Source organism: Cyclopterus lumpus, chromosome 18 (assembly GCF_009769545.1).
Source record: "Cyclopterus lumpus isolate fCycLum1 chromosome 18, fCycLum1.pri, whole genome shotgun sequence".
NCBI classification, from domain to species: Eukaryota; Metazoa; Chordata; class Actinopteri; order Perciformes; family Cyclopteridae; genus Cyclopterus; species Cyclopterus lumpus.
Genome location: NC_046983.1, coordinates 13,959,370 through 13,978,989, shown reverse-complemented (window position 1 = coordinate 13,978,989; position 19,620 = coordinate 13,959,370). Strand labels below are relative to the sequence as shown.

General features: G+C 46.3%; 1 protein-coding gene across 1 annotated transcript; it reads right to left on the bottom strand.

Moving 5' to 3' along the window:
- Positions 1-11,497: 11,497 nt before the first annotated feature.
- LOC117748162 (trace amine-associated receptor 1-like) lies at positions 11,498-18,548 on the bottom strand. The gene is made up of 6 exons (XM_034557797.1): positions 18,181-18,548; positions 17,809-18,028; positions 17,350-17,444; positions 13,414-13,531; positions 12,193-12,481; positions 11,498-12,120 (listed from the first exon to the last, which is right to left on the bottom strand). Exons 1-6 carry the CDS (start codon positions 18,546-18,548, stop codon positions 11,498-11,500), a joined length of 1,713 nt encoding a protein of 570 aa, XP_034413688.1.
- Between the last annotated feature and the right edge of the window lie 1,072 nt (positions 18,549-19,620).

Here is a 19,620-nt window from a genome sequence, read left to right as displayed (position 1 = left end):
GGACACCGTAGTTTTCTCTGGCCCTCTCCCCAATCTGATCAATGATGACATGCATGTCGTCATTCAACCGCTGGTTGTCCAGGTGGTGCCCAGCAAACAATGTGGGCGACATAGATAACTGGCAGACTTTCTGGGGAAAGCCTGATCTGATGAGTCGAGACGGCATTCATCCCACTTGGGATGGAGCGCGTCTCATTTCTGCAAACATGGCAAAGTTAATTAGCGGACTTAATCCATGACCCAGAGTTCAGATCAGGAAGCAGAAGCAGAGTTGTAGTCTTCCACCCTTCTCTGCACTTCCATTCAAACAGTTACCCACCCTTAACCTTAACTCTATAGAGACTGTGTCTGTCCCACGGCCACTTAAATGAATTAAATCAAAAGTAACCAGAAGAGGAGTCATACAAAATAACCTCATACAGGTTAACATCACTATTTCAAAAGTGCAACATAACAAGAGAATTAAATGTGGACTCCTAAATATTAGATCTGTCATCTAAAGCTGTATTAGTAAATGATTTAATATCAGACAATCACATTGATTTATTGTGTTGTACTGAAACCTGGCTGAGCAATGAAGAATATCCATCCATCCATCCATTTTCAATACCGCTTATCCTCATTAGGGTCGCGGGGGCGCTGGAGCCTATCCCAGCTGACATAGGGCGAAGGCAGGGGACACCCTGGACAGGCCGCCAGTCCATCGAGGGCACATGTAGGGACATACAACCATTCACTCTCACATTCACACCTATGGGCAATTTAGAGATCAATTAACCTGCAGCATGTCTTTGGACTGTGGGAGGAAGCCGGAGAGCCCGGAGAGAACCCACGCTGCCACGGGGAGAACATGCAAACTCCACACAGAAGGACCGCTCCGACCGCTGCACGGTGGTGTAGTGGCTAGCACTGTCGCCTCACAGCAAGAGGGCGACGGGTTCAATGAAGAATATGTCAGCCTAAATGAATCAACTCCTCCAAGTCATATTAATACTCACATTCCGAGGCACCGGCCGAGGAGGTGGAGTAGCAGCCATCTTTGACTCAAGCCTATTAATGAATCCTAAACTTAAACTAAACTACAACTCATTTGAAAGCTGTGTTCTTAGTATTTCACATCCAACCTGTAAAACATTACAGCCAATCCTATTTATTATACTGTACCGGCCACCAGGTCCATATTCAGAATTTATATATGAATTTTCAGTGTTTATCAAGTTTAGTCCTTAAAAGTGATAAGGTTATTATTGTAGAAGATTTTAATATTCATGTGGATATTGATAATGATTGCCTTAGTACTGCATTTATCTCATTGTTGGACTCGATTGGCTTCTGTCAGAGAGTACAGAAACCCACTCACTGCTTTGGCCACACCCTCGACCTTGTTCTTGCATATGGCATTGACATTGAGCATTTGGAGGTCTTCCCACAGAACCCTCTTCTGTCAGACCATTACCTCATAACTTTTGAGTTTATACTCCCGGAGTACACACCCTTAGTCAAAAGTTTCTACACCAGATGTCTAACTGAAAGTGCTGTAGCTAAATTTAAAGAAGCGATTCCTTCTGCATTTGATTCAATACCACGTCTCAATGTGACGGAGGACTCCTGTGCTAACTTTAGTCCGTCCCAGATTGATCATATTGTCGATAGTGCTACAGGCTCACTGAGAATGACACTAGACTCGATAGCCCCACTGAAGAAAAAGACAGTGAGGCAAAGGAGGTTTGCTCCCTGGTATAACCCTCAGACCCGCGACCTAAAGCAAACTTCACGAAAGCTCGAAAGCATATGGCGTTCCACCAATCTGGAAGAATCACGCTTAGTTTGGCGAGACAGCCTTAAAACATATAAAAAGGCTCTCCGTAATGCCAGAGCAGCCTATTACTCATCAGTAACAGAGAAAAATAAGAACAACCCCAGGGTTCTCTTTAGCACTGTAGCCAGGCTGACAGAGAGTCACAGCTCTGTGGAGCCGTGTATTCCTATAGACCTCAGTAGTAATGACTTCATGAACTTCTTCAATGAAAAGATTTTAACTATTAGAGGCAAGATTGATGATCTCTTGCCTTCAACTACTGCCGATCTGTCATCAAGAGGAGTGGCCTTGGAAACGGCTGTATGCCCTGGTGTATATTTGGATAGCTTTTCTCCCATTAACCTAGACCAATTGTCCTCAACGGTTTCTACTTCTAAACCGTCTACCTGTCTCTTAGACCCCATCCCAACGAGGCTGCTTAAAGACGTGTTGCCTTTAATTGGCACCTCTCTGCTGGATATTGTTAATGTGTCCTTGCTAACAGGGCATATACCACATTCCTTCTAAGTAGCTGTAATTAAACCTCTCCTGAAAAAGCCCACTCTTAATCCAGAGGTGTTGGTTGATCATGACATCCTATTACAGAGACTGGATCAATCGATTGGCATTTCAGGTACCGCACTAAGTTGGTTTAAATCCTATTTATCAGATCGATCTCAATTTGTATTTGTAAACGATGAAGCCTCAATGACCACCAACGTTAATCACGGAGTTCCACAAGGTTCTGTGCTTGGACCTATTTTATGTACCTTATATATGCTTCCTTTGGGCAATATTATCAGGAAACACTGCATAAACTTTCAGTGCTATGCAGACGATACTCAATTATTATCTATCGATCAAACCAGAGGAGACCAACCAGCTCGCTAAAATTCAAGAATGTCTTAAAGACATAAAAACATGGATGACCTGCAACTTCCTGATGTTAAACTCAGACAAAACTGAAGTTATTTTACTGGGCCCTGAACACCTCAGAGATCAATTATCTGGTGATGTGGTTTCTGTAGATGGCATTTCCCTGGCATCCAACACCACTGTAAAGAATCTCGGCGTTATCTTTGATGGAGACTTGTCCTTTAACTCCCACGTTAAGCAAATCTCAAGGATTGCATTTTTAATCCACGTAACATTTCAAAAATCAGGCACATCTTGTCTCAAAAAGATGCAGAAAAGCTGGTTCACGCATTTGTTACTTTCAGACTAGATTACTGCAACTCCTTATTATCAGGCTGCTCTAATAAGTCTCTTAAATCCCTCCAGTTGATCCAGAATGCTGCAGCTCGTGTACTCACAAAAACTAAGAAAAGAGATCACATTACTCCTGTATTAGCTGCTCTGCACTGGCTCCCTGTAAAATCAAGAATCACATTTAAAATTCTTCTCCTCACCTACAAAACCTTGATTGGTGATGCACCATCATATCTTAAGGAGCTTGTAGTACCATATTGCCCCCACTAGAGAGCTGCGCTCACTAAATGCGGGGCTACTTGTGGTTCCTAGAGTCCTAAAAAGTAGGATGGGAGCAAGAGCCTTCAGTTATCAAGCTCCTCTTTTATGGAACCAGCTTCCACTTTAAGTCCGGGAGGCAGACACAGTCACCTCATTCAAGAATAGACTTAAGACTTTCCTGTTTGATAGTGCTTATAGTTAGGGCTGAATCAGGTTTGCCCTGGTCGAGCCCCTTGATATGCTGCTATAGGCTTATAGGCTGCTGGGGGATGTTTTAGGATACACTGAGCACCTATCTCCTCTTCTCTCTCTCCTTATGGATGAATTTACATCTCTCCATTGTACCTTATTAACTCTGCTTCCTCCCCGGAGTCGTTGTGACTTCACGTCTCATAGGGTCCATTGGACCTGGAGGTGTCTGATGCCTGGTGAGCCGGCCTCCCGCGTTGGCCCTGCTGATGCGCCCCGCCCCCCCTCCTCTCTACCTCCTTCTGTTTCATGGATTGGAGTTCCATTCATACATTGTCATATTCATTGTGGCAGCGGGGTGTGGCTAGGTTCAGCTGCAGAGTGGGTGGAGCGGGGGTGTGGTTCAGGGAACAGTGTCATGATGTGTAAATGAGCCTCACCTGGGATCAATTATATTCTGTGTTCCATATAAAAACAGGAGTAGCTGGAGAGGAGGAAGAGCGGGTAGCGGAGACCCGGATCGGTCGCTACCAGAAGCGTGACGAATCAGTAAATAAAAACTGTTACTGCCCTCACAATTGTGTGTGTTGCCTCTTTGGTGCCTGCCAAAGCATAGAACCTGTTACAGTGGAGCCAAACGTGGATGGGCATATGGAGCACCAGGAGCAGCACGCCGAGGGGCCGACCCAGCCGATCATGGCGCTGGGGCAGATGCTGGCTGGGGTCGCAGCCATGCAGCACGAGCAGGCGGAGATGAACCGACTTTTTCTGAGGGCTCTCCAGGACCAGGCTGAGAGGCAGACCTTCGCCCTGGAGCAGATCGCCGCCCGGTCAGCTGCAGCTCCACCGGCAGCAAGGCCCTCCGCGCTCACCCTGCACAGGATGACCACAGCGGATGACGCACAGTCGTTCGCAGAGTGGGCGGTCCGCCTCCTGCCTCTTCTGGCCGGGGAGGCACAGACAGCGGCTCTGGGGCTGCCCCGGTAAACAGGCAGGTGTACGCGGACGTGCGTACAGCCGTCATAGAGCGGCTGGGCACCATCACCTTGGCGGAGGATCACCTGGCCGTTTATTCCCCCGGGCAGTGGGACGGTGGTCGTGCAGCGGCTACGGTCCGGCCTATACCCGCCCCACGGAGGACGCTACCTCTGCAGCTTCCGGCACGGCTGGCGCCGAGGCCAGCACCCCTCCCTCGGGTCCCTGATCCACCAACCACGGCCAACACCGGCACTCTTCCTGACCTACAGGGGGGTTCTCAAACGCCAGGGCAGGAGTGTTGGAGGTGCGGACAGCCCGGGCACCTCCGGAGAGAGTGTCTGCTGATGGAGGTGGGCCAGGTGATCCGGGTTGCCGGCCCTCCAACACCCTTCCCTCGGTCCGGGAGCGACGTACCGCGTTCCGGTAAGAATCCAGGGGGGTACACATCAGGCAATGGTGGATTCGGGCTGTACACAGTCTATGATCCACCAGAGCCTGGTTCGGCCCGGGGCATTGGTCGAGGCATTGTGGGTGAAAATAAGGTGTGTGCATGGGGATGTTCACGAGTATCCTATGGTGTCAGCGGAAATTAGATACGGGGGGAAAAAGCATAATGTGAAGGTCGCGGTTAGCTCCCACCTTACGTACCCCCTAATCTTGGGAACAGATTGTCCGGGGTTTAATAAATTAATGGGACAGGCTGCGGGGGTGCGTTCACGGCCGACAGGGACATGCGATATCTGCGCGGTGCTCAGCGGCGACGCGAGGTCGTCCGACACTGCAGACGGGGAGGGGGAACCGGCGGAGCCTCCCGTGGAGACTCCACCGGCTCCCGAGTTTCACTCCATGGAGGATTTTCCACTCGAGCAGTCTCGTGACGATACTCTACGCTCAGCCTTTGATCAAGTGATTAGAATTGATGGTCACCTGGTGCGCCCTGACGCAGCGCAGTCATATCCGCACTTTTCATTGATTAGGGACAGACTGTACCGAGTGAGCCGTGACGCTCAGACAGGAGAGGAAAGCACCCAGTTGCTGGTGCCGAAGAGCTATAGAGTTATAATGAGCCGCCTGGAAAATCATTTCCCGGCGGCTCATTATAACCCGATGGCTGGTCACATGGGATATGAAAAAACACTGGACCAGATAATGACCCGATTTTATTGGCCGGGCATCCGGGCGGATGTGCGCCGTTGGTGTGTGTCCTGCCCGGAGTGTCAATTGGTAAACCCCCCGGCCATTCCGAGGGCGCCTTTGCGTCCTCTGCCATTAATGGAGGTTCCGTTCGAGCGAATCGCTATGGACCTCATCGGGCCATTTCACCGGAGTGCACGCGGATATCGCTTTGTATTAGTCCTGGTGGATTACGCAACGCGATATCCGGAGGCAGTGCCGTTGCGCAACATTTCTGCAAAGAGTGTCGCGCAGGCGCTGTTTCAGGTCATCTCCCGAGTTGGAATCCCCAAAGAGATTCTGACTAACCAGGGCACCCAGTTCATGTCAAGAACACTGAGAGAACTTTACAGGTTACTGGGCATCAAGTCTATTCGGACCAGTGTGTACCACCCACAGACAGACGGTCTGGTGGAGCGTCTGAATAAGACTTTGAAGTCCATGGTCCGTAAATTTATTAATGACGATGAACGTAATTGGGATAAATGGCTTGACTCTCTGTTGTTTGCAGTGTGGGAGGTCCCCCAGGCCTCCACGGGATTTTCTCCCTTTGAACTTTTGTTCGGCAGGACTCCGCGGGGGTTGCTCGACCTGATTAAGGAAAACTGGGAGGAGGGGCCGAGCACCAGCAAAAACGAGATCCAGTACGTCCTGGACCTGCGAGCAAAGCTCCACACGCTGGGTAGAATGTCACGTGAGAATTTGCTCCAGGCCCAAGAGCGTCAACAACGCCTGTACGACAGAGGGGCCAGGCTGAGACAATTCACACCGGGAGAGAAGGTACTTGTATTGCTTCCTTCTTCCAGCTCTAAACTCCTCGCCAAGTGGCAAGGGCCCTTTGTGGTCACACGGCGAGTGGGGGATGTCGACTATGAGGTGGTGCGTTCTGACAGGGGTGGAGCTACACAGATTTATCACCTCAACCTTCTGAAAGCGTGGAGGGAGGCGGAGTCTGTTTCTCTGGTGTCCGCGGTATCTGAGAGAGAGGAGCTGGGGCCTGAGGTCCCAAAATCCACCAATCCGGCCTCGCTCCTTTGTGAAGACCATCTCTCCGGGACCCAGAGGACAGACATTGCCCAGTTGCAAGAGCGGTTTTCTGACGTGTTTTCTCTCCTGCCAGGACGCACAAACCTCATCATGCACCAGATTGAGACTCCTCCGGGCGTGACGGTGCGGCCCTACAGGTTACCTGAACACAAGAGAAAAGTGGTTCAGAGGGAATTGGCTGCTATGCTGGAGATGGGGGTAATAGAAGAGTCACACAGTGCCTGGTGTAGCCCCATTGTTCTTGTGGTCAAGAAGGATGGGTCTATACGGTTCTGCGTGGACTATCGCAGGGTGAATGATGTGTCACGGTTCAATGCTTACCCGATGCCCCGGGTCGACGCACTCCTGGACCGACTGGGCACTGCACGTTTCTTTACGACCCTGGATTTAGGGCTACTGGCAGATTCCTCTGTCGCCAGAGTCCAAGGAAAAAACGGCCTTCTCCACTCCGTTTGGTTTGTACCAATTCACCACGCTTCCCTTTGGCTTGTTCGGGGCCCCAGCCACCTTTCAACGCCTCATGGACCGGGTGCTTCGTCCGCATGCTGCATATGCTGCCGCCTACTTGGATGATGTGATCATCCACAGCACGACCTGGGCGGAGCATGTGCAGCGGGTGGGCGCGTTGCTGGAGTCCCTGAGGCAGGCGGGGCTGACTGCCAACCCGGGGAAGTGTGCAGTTGGACGGAGGGAGGTACGGTATCTGGGGTACCACTTGGGCGCCGGGCAGGTGCGCCCTCAGGTGGACAAGACGGCTGCCATCGCCGCCTGCCCACCGCCCAAGAGTAAAAAAGAGGTGAGGCAGTTTTTGGGGCTGGCGGGTTATTACAGGCGGTTCATTCCGAATTTTGCAGAACTGACCAGCCCCTTGACTGACTTGACCCGGAAAGGTGCCTCAGATCCAGTCCAGTGGACGGAGCAGTGCCGGTTGGCGTTTGAGAAGGTAAAACAGGCTCTCTGTGGGGAACTACTCCTTCACACACCTAACTTTTCTCTTCCTTTTACTCTGCAGACTGATGCGTCGAACAGAGGGCTGGGGGCCGTTTTGTCCCAGCAGGTAGAGGGGGTTGACCGCCCGGTCCTGTACATCAGCCGGAAGCTGTCAGAGAGAGAGGCCAGGTACAGCACAGTAGAGAAGGAGTGTCTGGCCATCCGGTGGGCGGTCGACTCCCTGCGCTACTACCTCCTGGGGCGCTCATTCACCCTCTGGTCGGACCACGCGCCGCTGCAGTGGCTCCACCGCATGAAAGATACCAACGCCCGGATCACTCGGTGGTATCTAGCTTTACAGCCTTTTAATTTCAAAGTGATCCATAGGCCGGGCACGCAGATGGTCGTGGCAGACTTCCTCTCCCGCTCTCATGGGGGGGGGGGGGGGGGGGGGGGGGAGGGAGTAGGTTAGGCCGGATGGCACCCTGGCCTAAGACGGGCGGTGGAGGTATGTGGCAGCGGGGTGTGGCTAGGTTCAGCTGCAGAGTGGGTGGAGCGGGGGTGTGGTTCAGGGAACAGTGTCATGATGTGTAAATGAGCCTCACCTGGGATCAATTATATTCTGTGTTCCATATAAGAACAGGAGTAGCTGGAGAGGAAGAAGAGCGGGTAGCGGAGACCCGGATCGGTCGCTACCAGAAGCGTGACGAATCAGTAAATAAAAACTGTTACTGCCCTCACAATTGTGTGTGTTGCCTCTTTGGTGCCTGCCAAAGCATAGAACCTGTTACATTCATGTAATGTGTTTATGTAACTTTGTAAATGCTGTTCATTCTGTACACATGACATCTATTGCTTCTGTCCATCCGGGGAGAGGGATCCTCCTCTGTTGCTCTCCTGAAGGTTTCTACCCTTTTTTCCCCTGTCAAAGGTTATTTTTGGGGAGTTTTTCCTGATCCGATGTGAGGTCCTGGGACAGGGATGTCGTATGTGTACAGATTGTAAAGCCCTCTGAGGCAAATTTGTGATATTGGGCTATACAAAATAAACGGAATTGAATTGAATTAAATGTATCCATAAATAGAGACAGAAGAGGATATAGGTGCTCAGTGTATCCTAAAAGGGTGTCCCTTGTCTCCTCTTTTTGTCCTGGCCATTGAACCTCTAGCAATGGCAATTAGAGGCAATAGTGAGATAACTGGTATCACAATTAAATGATATTGAGAATAAAATAGGATTGTTTGCTGATGATATTGTGCTCTTTCTGACAGACTTAAAACAATCTATACCTTCTTTACTAAGCTTAATAGGAACATATGGTAGCTTCTCAGGTTATAAAGTCAATACATCAAAGTCTACAATCCTATTTTTTGAAAAGATCTGAGAGATTAACTCCACCACTAAATACACCATTTAGGAACATTATGGACATCTTTACATACCTTGGTATTAAAATCACGCCTACAATAGAATCCATGGTACCTACTAACTATAAATAACCCTGTGACTGAGTCAGTATTTGAATCTATTAATAGATGGAAATCTTTGCCAATTTCCATGATTGGGCATATTAATATTCTAAAGATGAATATTCTTCCTAAATTCCTATACCTCTTCCAAACCATCCCACTTGCTCCTCCTTCGAATTCTTTACCAAAATGAAACAGCTTTTTTGTATATACATTTGAAACGATAGACGCGCTAGACTTCGTATGACCCTGTTATACTTACCATATGACCGAGGTGGGTTAAAACTCCCTTCTCTCCAGGGATACTATTGGGCTGCCCAACTACGAGCAGCCTTATATTGGTTTGAACACCAGTCAACACTGCACTGGATAAGGATGGAAGAAACCACAACTTCCAAAATCCCCTTATATCTCTACCTTTTATTCAGCGAACTCAGCCACTTTGAAGAAACACACTGCAAACCCCTTTGTTAAAAATACGCTGACAGTATGGCATGAGGTGTTAAGTTATCTTGGGGAAAAGACTCCTCTATCCCAATACTCACCTATTTGGGGGAACAGAAACTTTACACCAGGTACTAACGACCCTGGTTTTAAGTTATGGGCACACAGAGGTATCGGAAAGATTTCAGATTTGTATACGATTATGATGCTCAAACTCTTTTAAGCTTTAATAAGATCAAGCAAAAGTTTAGCATAGCTACAAAACATTTCTTAAAACATCTCAAGATAAGAAGCGTCATAATAAAAGACACAGCACTCTGTAAATCTCCCCTCTCTATATTCTTTAGAAAAGATAGCTCTAAACCAGTATGGATCAGCTGGTGTTTTATCAGACTATCATCGCTGCAGCAAAAGAATCCTCAGATGACAAAAGGCTAGCATGGTGTTCAGACCTAAATGAAGAAATCATTGTAGAAGAATGGCAGGACATATGTCTACAGTGTCAAGTTCAATCAATAAAGTCAAGGTTCAAGCTTCTCCAGTATAAATGGTTGATGAGAACATACATCTCTCCAGAGTTACTACATCGCATTTACCCCAATACACTGGATACATGTGCTAAATGTGGGATACATAAAAGGTAGCTTGGCTCACTGCCTCTGGGAATGCACCCTCATTCAAGATTTTTGTAAGAGATTATTAATATTGTATCTATTTTTATCAACAAACAACTTCCATTATGTCCAAAACGGTGTCTCTTTGGGTGTTTTCCCAGCAAACTGTACACTTAACAATAGCAAAAAAATCTGTTCACAGGCCGAGCAAATTAGTCTTGTCTTGTGTTTGTGTGTAAAGTGAAAAAAAGATTAAAAAACATTTGTCAAAAAAATAAATAACGCCATAGCTAAATTAGAGGGGTTCTTTATTATTAGGAGGGTAATATAACTTCCACCAAATACAGGTAAACCTTCGGGGTAGCTACCCTTTTAACAAACAAACCCCCAAAACACCCCCTCATTCCCGTTTAAATATTTAATATGTAGATCTACCGAGAGTTGGGGTGCTACATTTCTTTGTTAAAAAGCAGGAGTTTGACAGGTTTTCTTGTTGAAATTCACAGTCTACTCTCACCTTAATCAGTCTGCCTCCCCCCCAAGGTGCTCTCACCAGTGCAACCAGTGACACACACACACGCACGCACGCAGGCAGGCAGGTAGTGTGTGAGTGTTATATACAGACATCCACAAACAAAAAGTATATCAATGCGTTTGGCTGAGTCTTTCCTCTCGGTTAATAATATTTTATAATTTTTATTTTGCCTTGGAAGCAGATGGTTTTGTTGAAAATCCCCTCCCAGTCTTAAGATCTAGTCTGCCTCTTCACCCTGGTGCCCCATGGTAACCAGTGACCTGTGTCTATGAAGCAGTAGCTGCTCTCAAGTTAAAGACTTCCATCATAAATATAGAAATGTACCTCAATAACACATCTTACTACTGGTAATATTGGTGTATATAGTATATTGCAACGTCTTACGGCAGTGGCAAGATTTACTGCGGAATTTTCTATTATTATTGGTAGTTGTAACTTTTTCATAATGCCTTCTACTCATATGAATACTTTGGCATGTGCATTGAATGTGTCAATAAGAATTATATTCTGTACACATGACATCTATTGCACATCTGATCCTCTTCTGTTGCTCTCTCAGGTTTCTTCCCCCTTTTCTCCCCGTTAAAGGGTTGTTGGGAGAGTTGTTTCTGAAAAATATTGAGACACTTGAAATATGTACAGATTGTAAAGCCCTCTGAGGCATATTTGTGTTCTGAGACACTTTGAGGAAAATTAATGAAATTTGTGTTTTCGGGCCTCTGCCCATCCTAAAAAAAATATTTATTATTTTGGGACCATAACATATGGAAATTTAGCTTTGAGGCTGTAAAGATAAACGCATCACTTTTTAAAGAAAATATCATGAAACTTGTAAGTGCTGTGCTTCAATTTATTCTGTGAAAAGGGTTGTTTCTGATATGTCAGCTTTAAATATATTACCTGAAGTTAATAATCGAAGTGCCTTCCTGAACCAACTATAAAAGAATGCATATATTAAAGGATTCACAGTAGAATTTAAGTAGCCCAACCATCCAAATATTTTATACAATGCTGGTGGTATGATAAACGGATCAATTATGTTACAGACAAAAAAAGGAGTCCAAAAAGAAAGAAATGCCCCCATTATGATAGCAAGTGTTTTAGTGGCTTTTGTCTGGCTTGCATTTGATATTCTTTCTGCCCTCATACAGCTTGAGTTCTGTATGCTGCGCAATTGTCTATGTGCCACAATGAAAATCTTAAGGTAAACGCCAAGCATTATTATTGCTGGAATATAAAAGGAGAGTACTGATGTGACTGTACTTGACAGTTGACTCTGAAACAAAATACATTGCCCTTCACACACAATAAGGTTATATAATTCCTCAATCCCCCAAAGATTCACCTTGAGAAAAATTATTCCAAAGCCAATGAGAGCTGAAATACTCCAACTGAGCACAATCATGATCAACACAACATTTATAGACATTTTTCTTCTGTATAGTAGAGGTTGGCAAACAGCATAGTGGCGGTCAAGTGATATAAATAACAAATTTAGAATTGATGTTGTACACAACATGACATCAGAACTCATGTAGATTTTACAGAAGATGTCACCAAAATACCAGCAGGTCTCTACACTTTGAACCATACTGGGGAACATGACTAAAAGCCCTAAAAGAAAGTCGGACGTAGCCAGAGAGGCAATCAAGTAATTGGTTGGAGTATGGAGCTGCTTAAAATAGGCAATTGAAACTGTGACCAAAAGGTTTCCACACACTGTTAGAATGACAGTGACTCCTAGAATTGTGTAGACAGTGATTCGTGTGGGCAAAGGATAGATGGTCTTCAGACATGATCTGTTTCTGGACTCATAGCAGAGCACTGGCTCCATCTGTTTGGAAAGAGGCAAGAATGATAAGGTTAATACATTTCTTTATTTAAAATCAATGCTAATTTTAGCTAAGTGTACCAGTCAGCCAAGTTAAACTCTAGTTCATTGTAATGTAGTTCTGGTCACTATATGGCCCTACAGGAGATAAGGGAAATCTATTTGTTGACATGAGAATACATTCATCATTATCATTATAAATGGAGCCCCTCTCTACCGGTCTTGGATACAAATGTTTTACAGTCGGGTAACATTACACCAGACATCACAAGGTACCTTTATGTGCATTTTCAATTTGTTCATAAAATAATTTGACAAATCAGTAAAACATTGGCTGAGGTAGAAAACGTGGCATAGTACCAAATCTTGTAAATACAACGAGGACTATACTGTAAACTGAATTCAAGCAGGATAAGTACATACTTTCTACTTAGCACAACACTTTAAAAAGGTGAATCAAACTTAAATGTTACATTGAAAAATAAAAAAAGATTTAAGAATAATACAATAAAAATTTAAGAATAATACAATAAAAATAAACACAATAAAAATAAACACAACAATAACACACTAGCAACCACGCTGGAGCAGCAACAGCAGCGACACACAGTTTGTGATCTGCTATGGATCACAGGGTCGTCTCTTATCACCTGCAGCTCTAATCAGCCAATTGACCTCAGCTGTAGGCTCATCTGCAGGCAGGATCACAGGCGCTACCTGCATAGATCCTGGGGGTGGAGCGCGAGAGAGCGAGAGCGCAGCGACCCCTCCCATAAGACCCAAACCACCGTTTGGCGACAACAAACCCCCATTAACACACCCTATAGGCATCTACCTACACACACACACACAAAAGAAAAACTCTCTCACCCATGGGACAAGAGCATCAGCCGCCACATTGTCTGCCCCCTACTGTTTTATGTCGATGTTGAAACCCTGCACATCAACTGCTGGTTGTGGTTGTACATCTGGGCCAGAAAGACAAGCGGATTATGATTGGTGAACACAGTCACCGGAGATGAACTAGAGCCCACATACACGTCAAACATCAAACTGGGGAAACGATGTGGCACACTGAAAATATGTTTGTTATGTTTGTTTCATTTATTCAATCTATTTTATATAACCCAATATCACAAATTACGAATTTGCATCAGAGGGCTTTACAATCTGTACACATACATATTTATTGATGTGACAGTCTCGGTTATATATTTGTTTACATCCAGTTGTGGAAAAGAATGTGGAAATATGTCATTTCTTGCTGTTTGTTTCATGTAACAATGTGTGGAAAGTTAGTTTCCCAATTGCTCCACAGATCTGTTCTGATGTTTTCATTGTCATAGTTCATTCATAGTAGAGTAAAGGCTGATTGGTATGTGAATTACATGTAGGAATACTTCCATTGGTATGTTTTTTAAATTATTTTTTGCTATGAAAGGCACTGTAAGACGTTTTTTATGCTACACTGTGTTTAAGTGGATGGTGCTATTACATTGTGTTTCAGTGAGATTAAGTATGAGTTGTATTAACATGCTGTTTGCTTTATTTGAATAAAAGAGTATACTAAGAATGGCTCATAGTATTTAATTTAATGAAACTCAATTTTATTATGTACAAATTTAAACCATAAACTGATTTGCGTGTAAACAAAATAAATGGTTACAGATACCTAATCCATTTGAGTAAACTGAACACAACATTTAGTTGGAATTACTTAATAAATTTGAGTAAACTGAACATGGGTTTAGTTTGAATTACTTAATAAATTTGAGTTAACTCTACTCAAAATAGTTGAGCAGAAATTCTAAATAAAATTAGGCTGAAATTAGTTGAAAATAATTAGTACAATTTACTTAAAAAATATGTCTGGATTTAGATAAAATTGTGTGCAAAAACTTACCTAGAAAAAATTTAGTAAATTCAACACAACATTTTTTTCAGTGAAGAAAGGGCCTCCCTCGCCAACATGACCACATGCTGCAAACGCTCCCGACAGGGCGCACATCAGTCGTGGGCGAAGACCCAGACAGTAACTTGTCCTTGAACACCTTTAATGGGCCACGCACTTTGTGACCAAACACCAGGGATTCTTGCTTTGCATCATGAATAGCAAAGATAACCTAATCACACACCCATCCCAGTCTTTCCCAGTGTCAAAACAGTACGTTCTTAGCATGGACTTCAGAGTCTGATGCCACTGCTCAAGTGCACCTTGTGACTCTGAATGGTAAGCGCTAGACACAGAGTGAGAAACACCCAAGGACTGCAAAGTCTGTTTAAAGGCCTTTCAGAGAAAAGTTATCCCCTGATCAGTCTGAACAACACTTGGTAGTTTGAAGGTGGCAAAGAATTAATCATTGCCTTAGTGATGGCCGGTGCAGTGATTTTTTGCAAGTGGATGGCCTCAGGAAAACGACTGGAAACACGCATCACGGTAAGCAAAAACTGGATCACCAGGTTTCCCACCACTTGGCATGTGCTACACGTTTTAAAGAAGTTCATCACATCAGCTTTCATTCCTGGCCAAAAGAAATGCTTCAGAATCTGATGATATGTCTTGGTGGCACCTAGATGACCAGACCAGTGATGTTCGCTAATGCTAGCACCAGCTGCCGACAAACAACAGGAATAACTATCTGGTAGACAGCAGGGTTGTTTGTAGGATTCAAAGAAAGGGGGGGCTAAGCCCCAAGGGGTGGGTAACTTTTGTGAATGTGTGCATGCACATTTTTCTTTGGGCCCCTGATATCCATTGTTTCCGACAGTTCATAGATTGAACCAATCAGAAAGACTGTGATTTTGCTCTGTAGTTTTGCTTGCATTCAGTATATGAGATAACACAAGAGACAGAATATATTGATATATTATTACATTGTTTGACTCATTGAGATTAAGATGAACTAGTTCAGTGCCAATTATACCATTCAATGGGAAAATATAATATATATTAATGCAAAGAATAGAGAGATGTCGATAGTTATTTCTTGTATTTCAAATTCACTCGTTCACATTCTCGCTCAATGGAGACAGTTTCTAACTTCCCGTTCATTTGCCTCAAGTAAAGCTAAATGTAAGCAGGTACCACTCGTTAACAACTACCGACAGCCATTCTGTAACCTGGATTTACAGGTAAACCTGAATGTAAGCAGGTAACAATCATTAACAACTACAGACAGCCACATTCTGTAACTACCTGGACTTACAGGTTCACTCCATGCATCATTTACTTTGAGCTAAACTTCTGTCTGTCGTTGACGAGAGACGTTACTTGGCAGAGTGAGAAAGTCAGTGCAGCAGCCTAGTTCCCGGGGATTATATATCATGAAGTATGATGATAGGCTATTGGATTGTAATTTGAAGGGGGACAAAATGTACAAACCAGATCGCACGCACATATGTAGCATGTTAGAGTTATGTGTCTATGTGAGAAACAATAGTTTCATTTAATGACATCACAAAAAAAAACACAAAAAAAACTTTTAAAGCCAATAATGCCAAATTATTCTTTCGGGGGGGGGGGGGGCTGAGGAACATTTTGGGGGGGCTAAAGCCACCCTAAAAAAGGCCTAACGACGCCCCTGTAGACAGTGTCCCAGTGCTGCCTTACCGGCCCTCTTCCCTTGTGCCAAGTCTGCTTGTGATGTGAGTGCAGTGTTGAGGGGGATTGGAATAGGTTTCGGTCCTGCACCGCTCCACCATGTTTGTGCAGACCAAGCTGATTACTGGGTTCTTCCCAGTGACTGTCCACTCATGATTTCCTTAGCAAAGTGTTTTGCCGTGGTTGGTGAAAGCACTAACGAGTGCAATAAGAAGCAGCCTTTTCTAGTTTTCTATGTTGATGCGCATGTGGATGGCACAGCCAGGTAAGGGAATTAGCCCAATCGTCCCCCATTTTTGCATAGGCTGTTGTTCTGAAGTGTCCACTTTCGTAACACTGTGGCCTCGTTTTTGCCGTTTCGGTCACCGGGGTCTTCTCCAATACATTAACATGGGGCAATTTGGGAACTTAAGGGACGTTGAGGTCCAAATGTACCATTTGGGTCACCGATAATTCCCATAGCCTTACTTTCCTCAAATCTCAAAGTCCTTGAATAACCTGGAATTTCCTTATTTTTACTCAAAATGAAACGTGGTGGACATCAAGGATAAGTTGGTTTTAGCTAGCTAGCCTGCTGCTAACAGCAGATAGCTTTCTAGAGGGTCTGAAAACTTGTGCTTATATGATCTCATTCAGGTCATCCAGGGCAATGTTCCCATTGAGTTTCAAGCAGTTTGGGCCTTTTTCTGAGGAGTTATGGATCTTTGAAGGAGTGAATCTGGGTCACTCCCATGCAGAGATGCTAAGGGCTACAGAGTCATAGCCAATATGGTTGGACCCCATTTGGGATTAGGTACAACCTAGAAGAGAAAGCTAAGCCCTGACATGTTCAGAACAAACCGGGTCTCAGATTTGTTAAGCCGTACACCCTCTTCTAGTCCTGGATTTCTGACAGCCAATTAACTGTTGTTCGTGTCTTGGAGGGGATTTCACCCCCTGACCTCATTGTAGGCCCTATACTGAGTGTCTGTGCATAATTTGGATTTCCAAGAGACTAATATTTAGCAGATTATAGCAATTTTTGCACAATGTTTTCAAAAAATAAGGGAATTAAGGCCTAACTTGACCTTTTGGGCCTATTTTGGTGCCCTTAACTTGCAGCTATTGGTCCCAAACTTTAGGGTATTCATATTCAGATTCGATCGTGAGACTACCCGAAATCAATGAAACTTTGGAAAATCTCCGGCCGGCGAGGGAAGTCCGATGCCGGGTCCGGATGATTTTTAAGGGTGCTCTTTACGTCCGTTAGGAAGCCCAGAAAAAGTGATACTTTTGGCCCATCGCTCCAATGCAAATGTAGTCCATGTGGCCCGGAGGCTGGAAAGGAGAAGGACTGCGACACTGGGCACTGATCCTCTGCCTCTCCTGTGAGGGACACAAAATCCTTCATGGGTTTAAAACAGTCATCAGGGACCCTTGGATATGCGACCTGGCCAACGGGAGTCACCGTTTTCACTAACGCGACCTTTGGCTACTGCCTGAAAGCTGCCCCCTGCTGGTTCCGTCTCCATGCTGCACAGTCTACAATCAAGTGACTACGGCGGACGTCGAGGATACGCCGAACGGTGAAGACCTGGTGTCCATCAACGACCTGGGGTGGGGGGGGGGGGAGCAGGGGGGGGGGAGCAGGAGGACACTGGTTTGAGTAGGGAGACATGGAAGGTTGGGTGCACCTTTAATGCGAACGGGACTCGATTTGAAGGGGAAAGTCCCTTGAAGAGAGCCACACCTTCTGACAAGGGCGATAGGCGGGGATTCGGCGTTGGTCGGCCAAGCGCCTGGTGCGAGCGACTGATCGGAGGAGCGCAGACCGGACCTCCTTCCAAATCCGCCGGCACCTATGAAGACCTGCTTGAACAGAGGGCACCGCTACTTCCTCTTCCTGGTCTGGAAACAGGGGCGGTTGGTATCCCAAGGAGGCCATGAAGGGGGACATGCCTGTGGCGGAGCTGATCAGGGAGTTATGGGCATACTCAATCCACGGCAAGTGTGTGGACCAGAAGGACGGGTGGCGAGCCGTAACGCAACACAATGCCGTCTCCAAATCCTGGTTCGCCCGTTCCGTCTGTCCGTTATCCTGAAGAGAGACTGGCGGTGGTACCTAGGGCTTGACAGAAGGCTTTCCAGACCTGAGAAGAAAACTGAGGTAACTCGATCCGACACAATGTCTTGGGGAATTCCGTGGAGTCGGAAGACATGGAGGACCAGGAGGTTAGCAGTCTCGGTGGATGATGGCAACTTGGGGAGGGGAATAAAGTGGACCACCTTGGAAAAACGGTCCACGACTGTTCGAATGGTGGTGTTACGTTCCGAAGGGGGTAGGCCAGTGATGAAGTCCACTGCTATGTGGGACCAGGGGTGGCGGGGAATAGGCAAAGGGCGCAACTGGCCTGCCGGGGGTTGGTGGGAAGCCTTGCTGCAGGCACAGACTGAGCAGGCTGAAACAAAGGCCTGGGTGTCCTGGGACATGGATGGCCACCAGAACCGCTGTCTTATGAAAGCGAGGGTGCGGTGGAACCCAGGGTGGCAGGCCAACCTGGAGGAATGCCCCCAATGTAAGACTTGTGATTGGACAGTGTCAGGCACAAACAGACGGTTTGGGGGACCGTTGCCTGGGTCCGGATGAGAGCACTGGACCTCTCGGACAAGAGACTCAACTCCCCATGTGACCGCAACTACCACACGGGAGGGAGAGAGGATGGTCTCAGACTCAAGGGTGGACTTCTCCGTGGTGGACTGTGCGCCGTTGGTGTGGAGTGTCAATTGGTAAATCCCCCGGCCATTCCGAGGGCGCCTTTGCGTCCTCTGCCATTAATGGAGGTTCCGTTCGTGCGAATCGCTATGGACCTCATCGGGCCATTTCACCGGAGTGCACGCAGATATCGCTTTGTTAGTCCTGGTGGATTACGCCACACGATATCCGGAGGCAGTGCCATTGCGCAACATTTCTGCGAAGAGTGCAGGCACTGTTTCAGGTCATCTCCCGAGTCGGAATCCCGAAAGAGATTCTGACTGACCAGGGCACCCAGTTCATGTCAAGAAGAACACAGAGAACTTTACGGGTTACTGGGCGTTAAGTTTATTCGGACCAGTGTGTACCACCCACAGACAGACGGTCTGGTGGAGCATCTGAATAAGACTTTGAAGTCCATGATCCGTACATTTATTAATGACGATGAACGTAATTGGGATAAATGGCTTGACTCTCTGTTGTTTGGAGTGCAGGAGGTTCCCAGGCCTCCACGGGATTTTCTCCCTTTGAACTTTTGTTCGGCAGGACTCCACGGTGGGTGCTCGACCTGATTAAGGAAAACTGGGAGGAGGGGCCAAGCACCAGCACATCCTGGACCTGCGAGCAAAGCTCCACGCACTGGGTAGGATGTCACGTAAGAATTTGCTTAAGGCCCAGGAGCGTCAACAACTGCTGTACAACAGAGGGGCCAGGCTGAGACAATTCACACCGGGAGAGAAGGTACTTGTATTGCTTCCTTCCAGCTCCAAACTCCTCGCCAAGTGGCAAGGGCCCTTTGTGGTCACACGG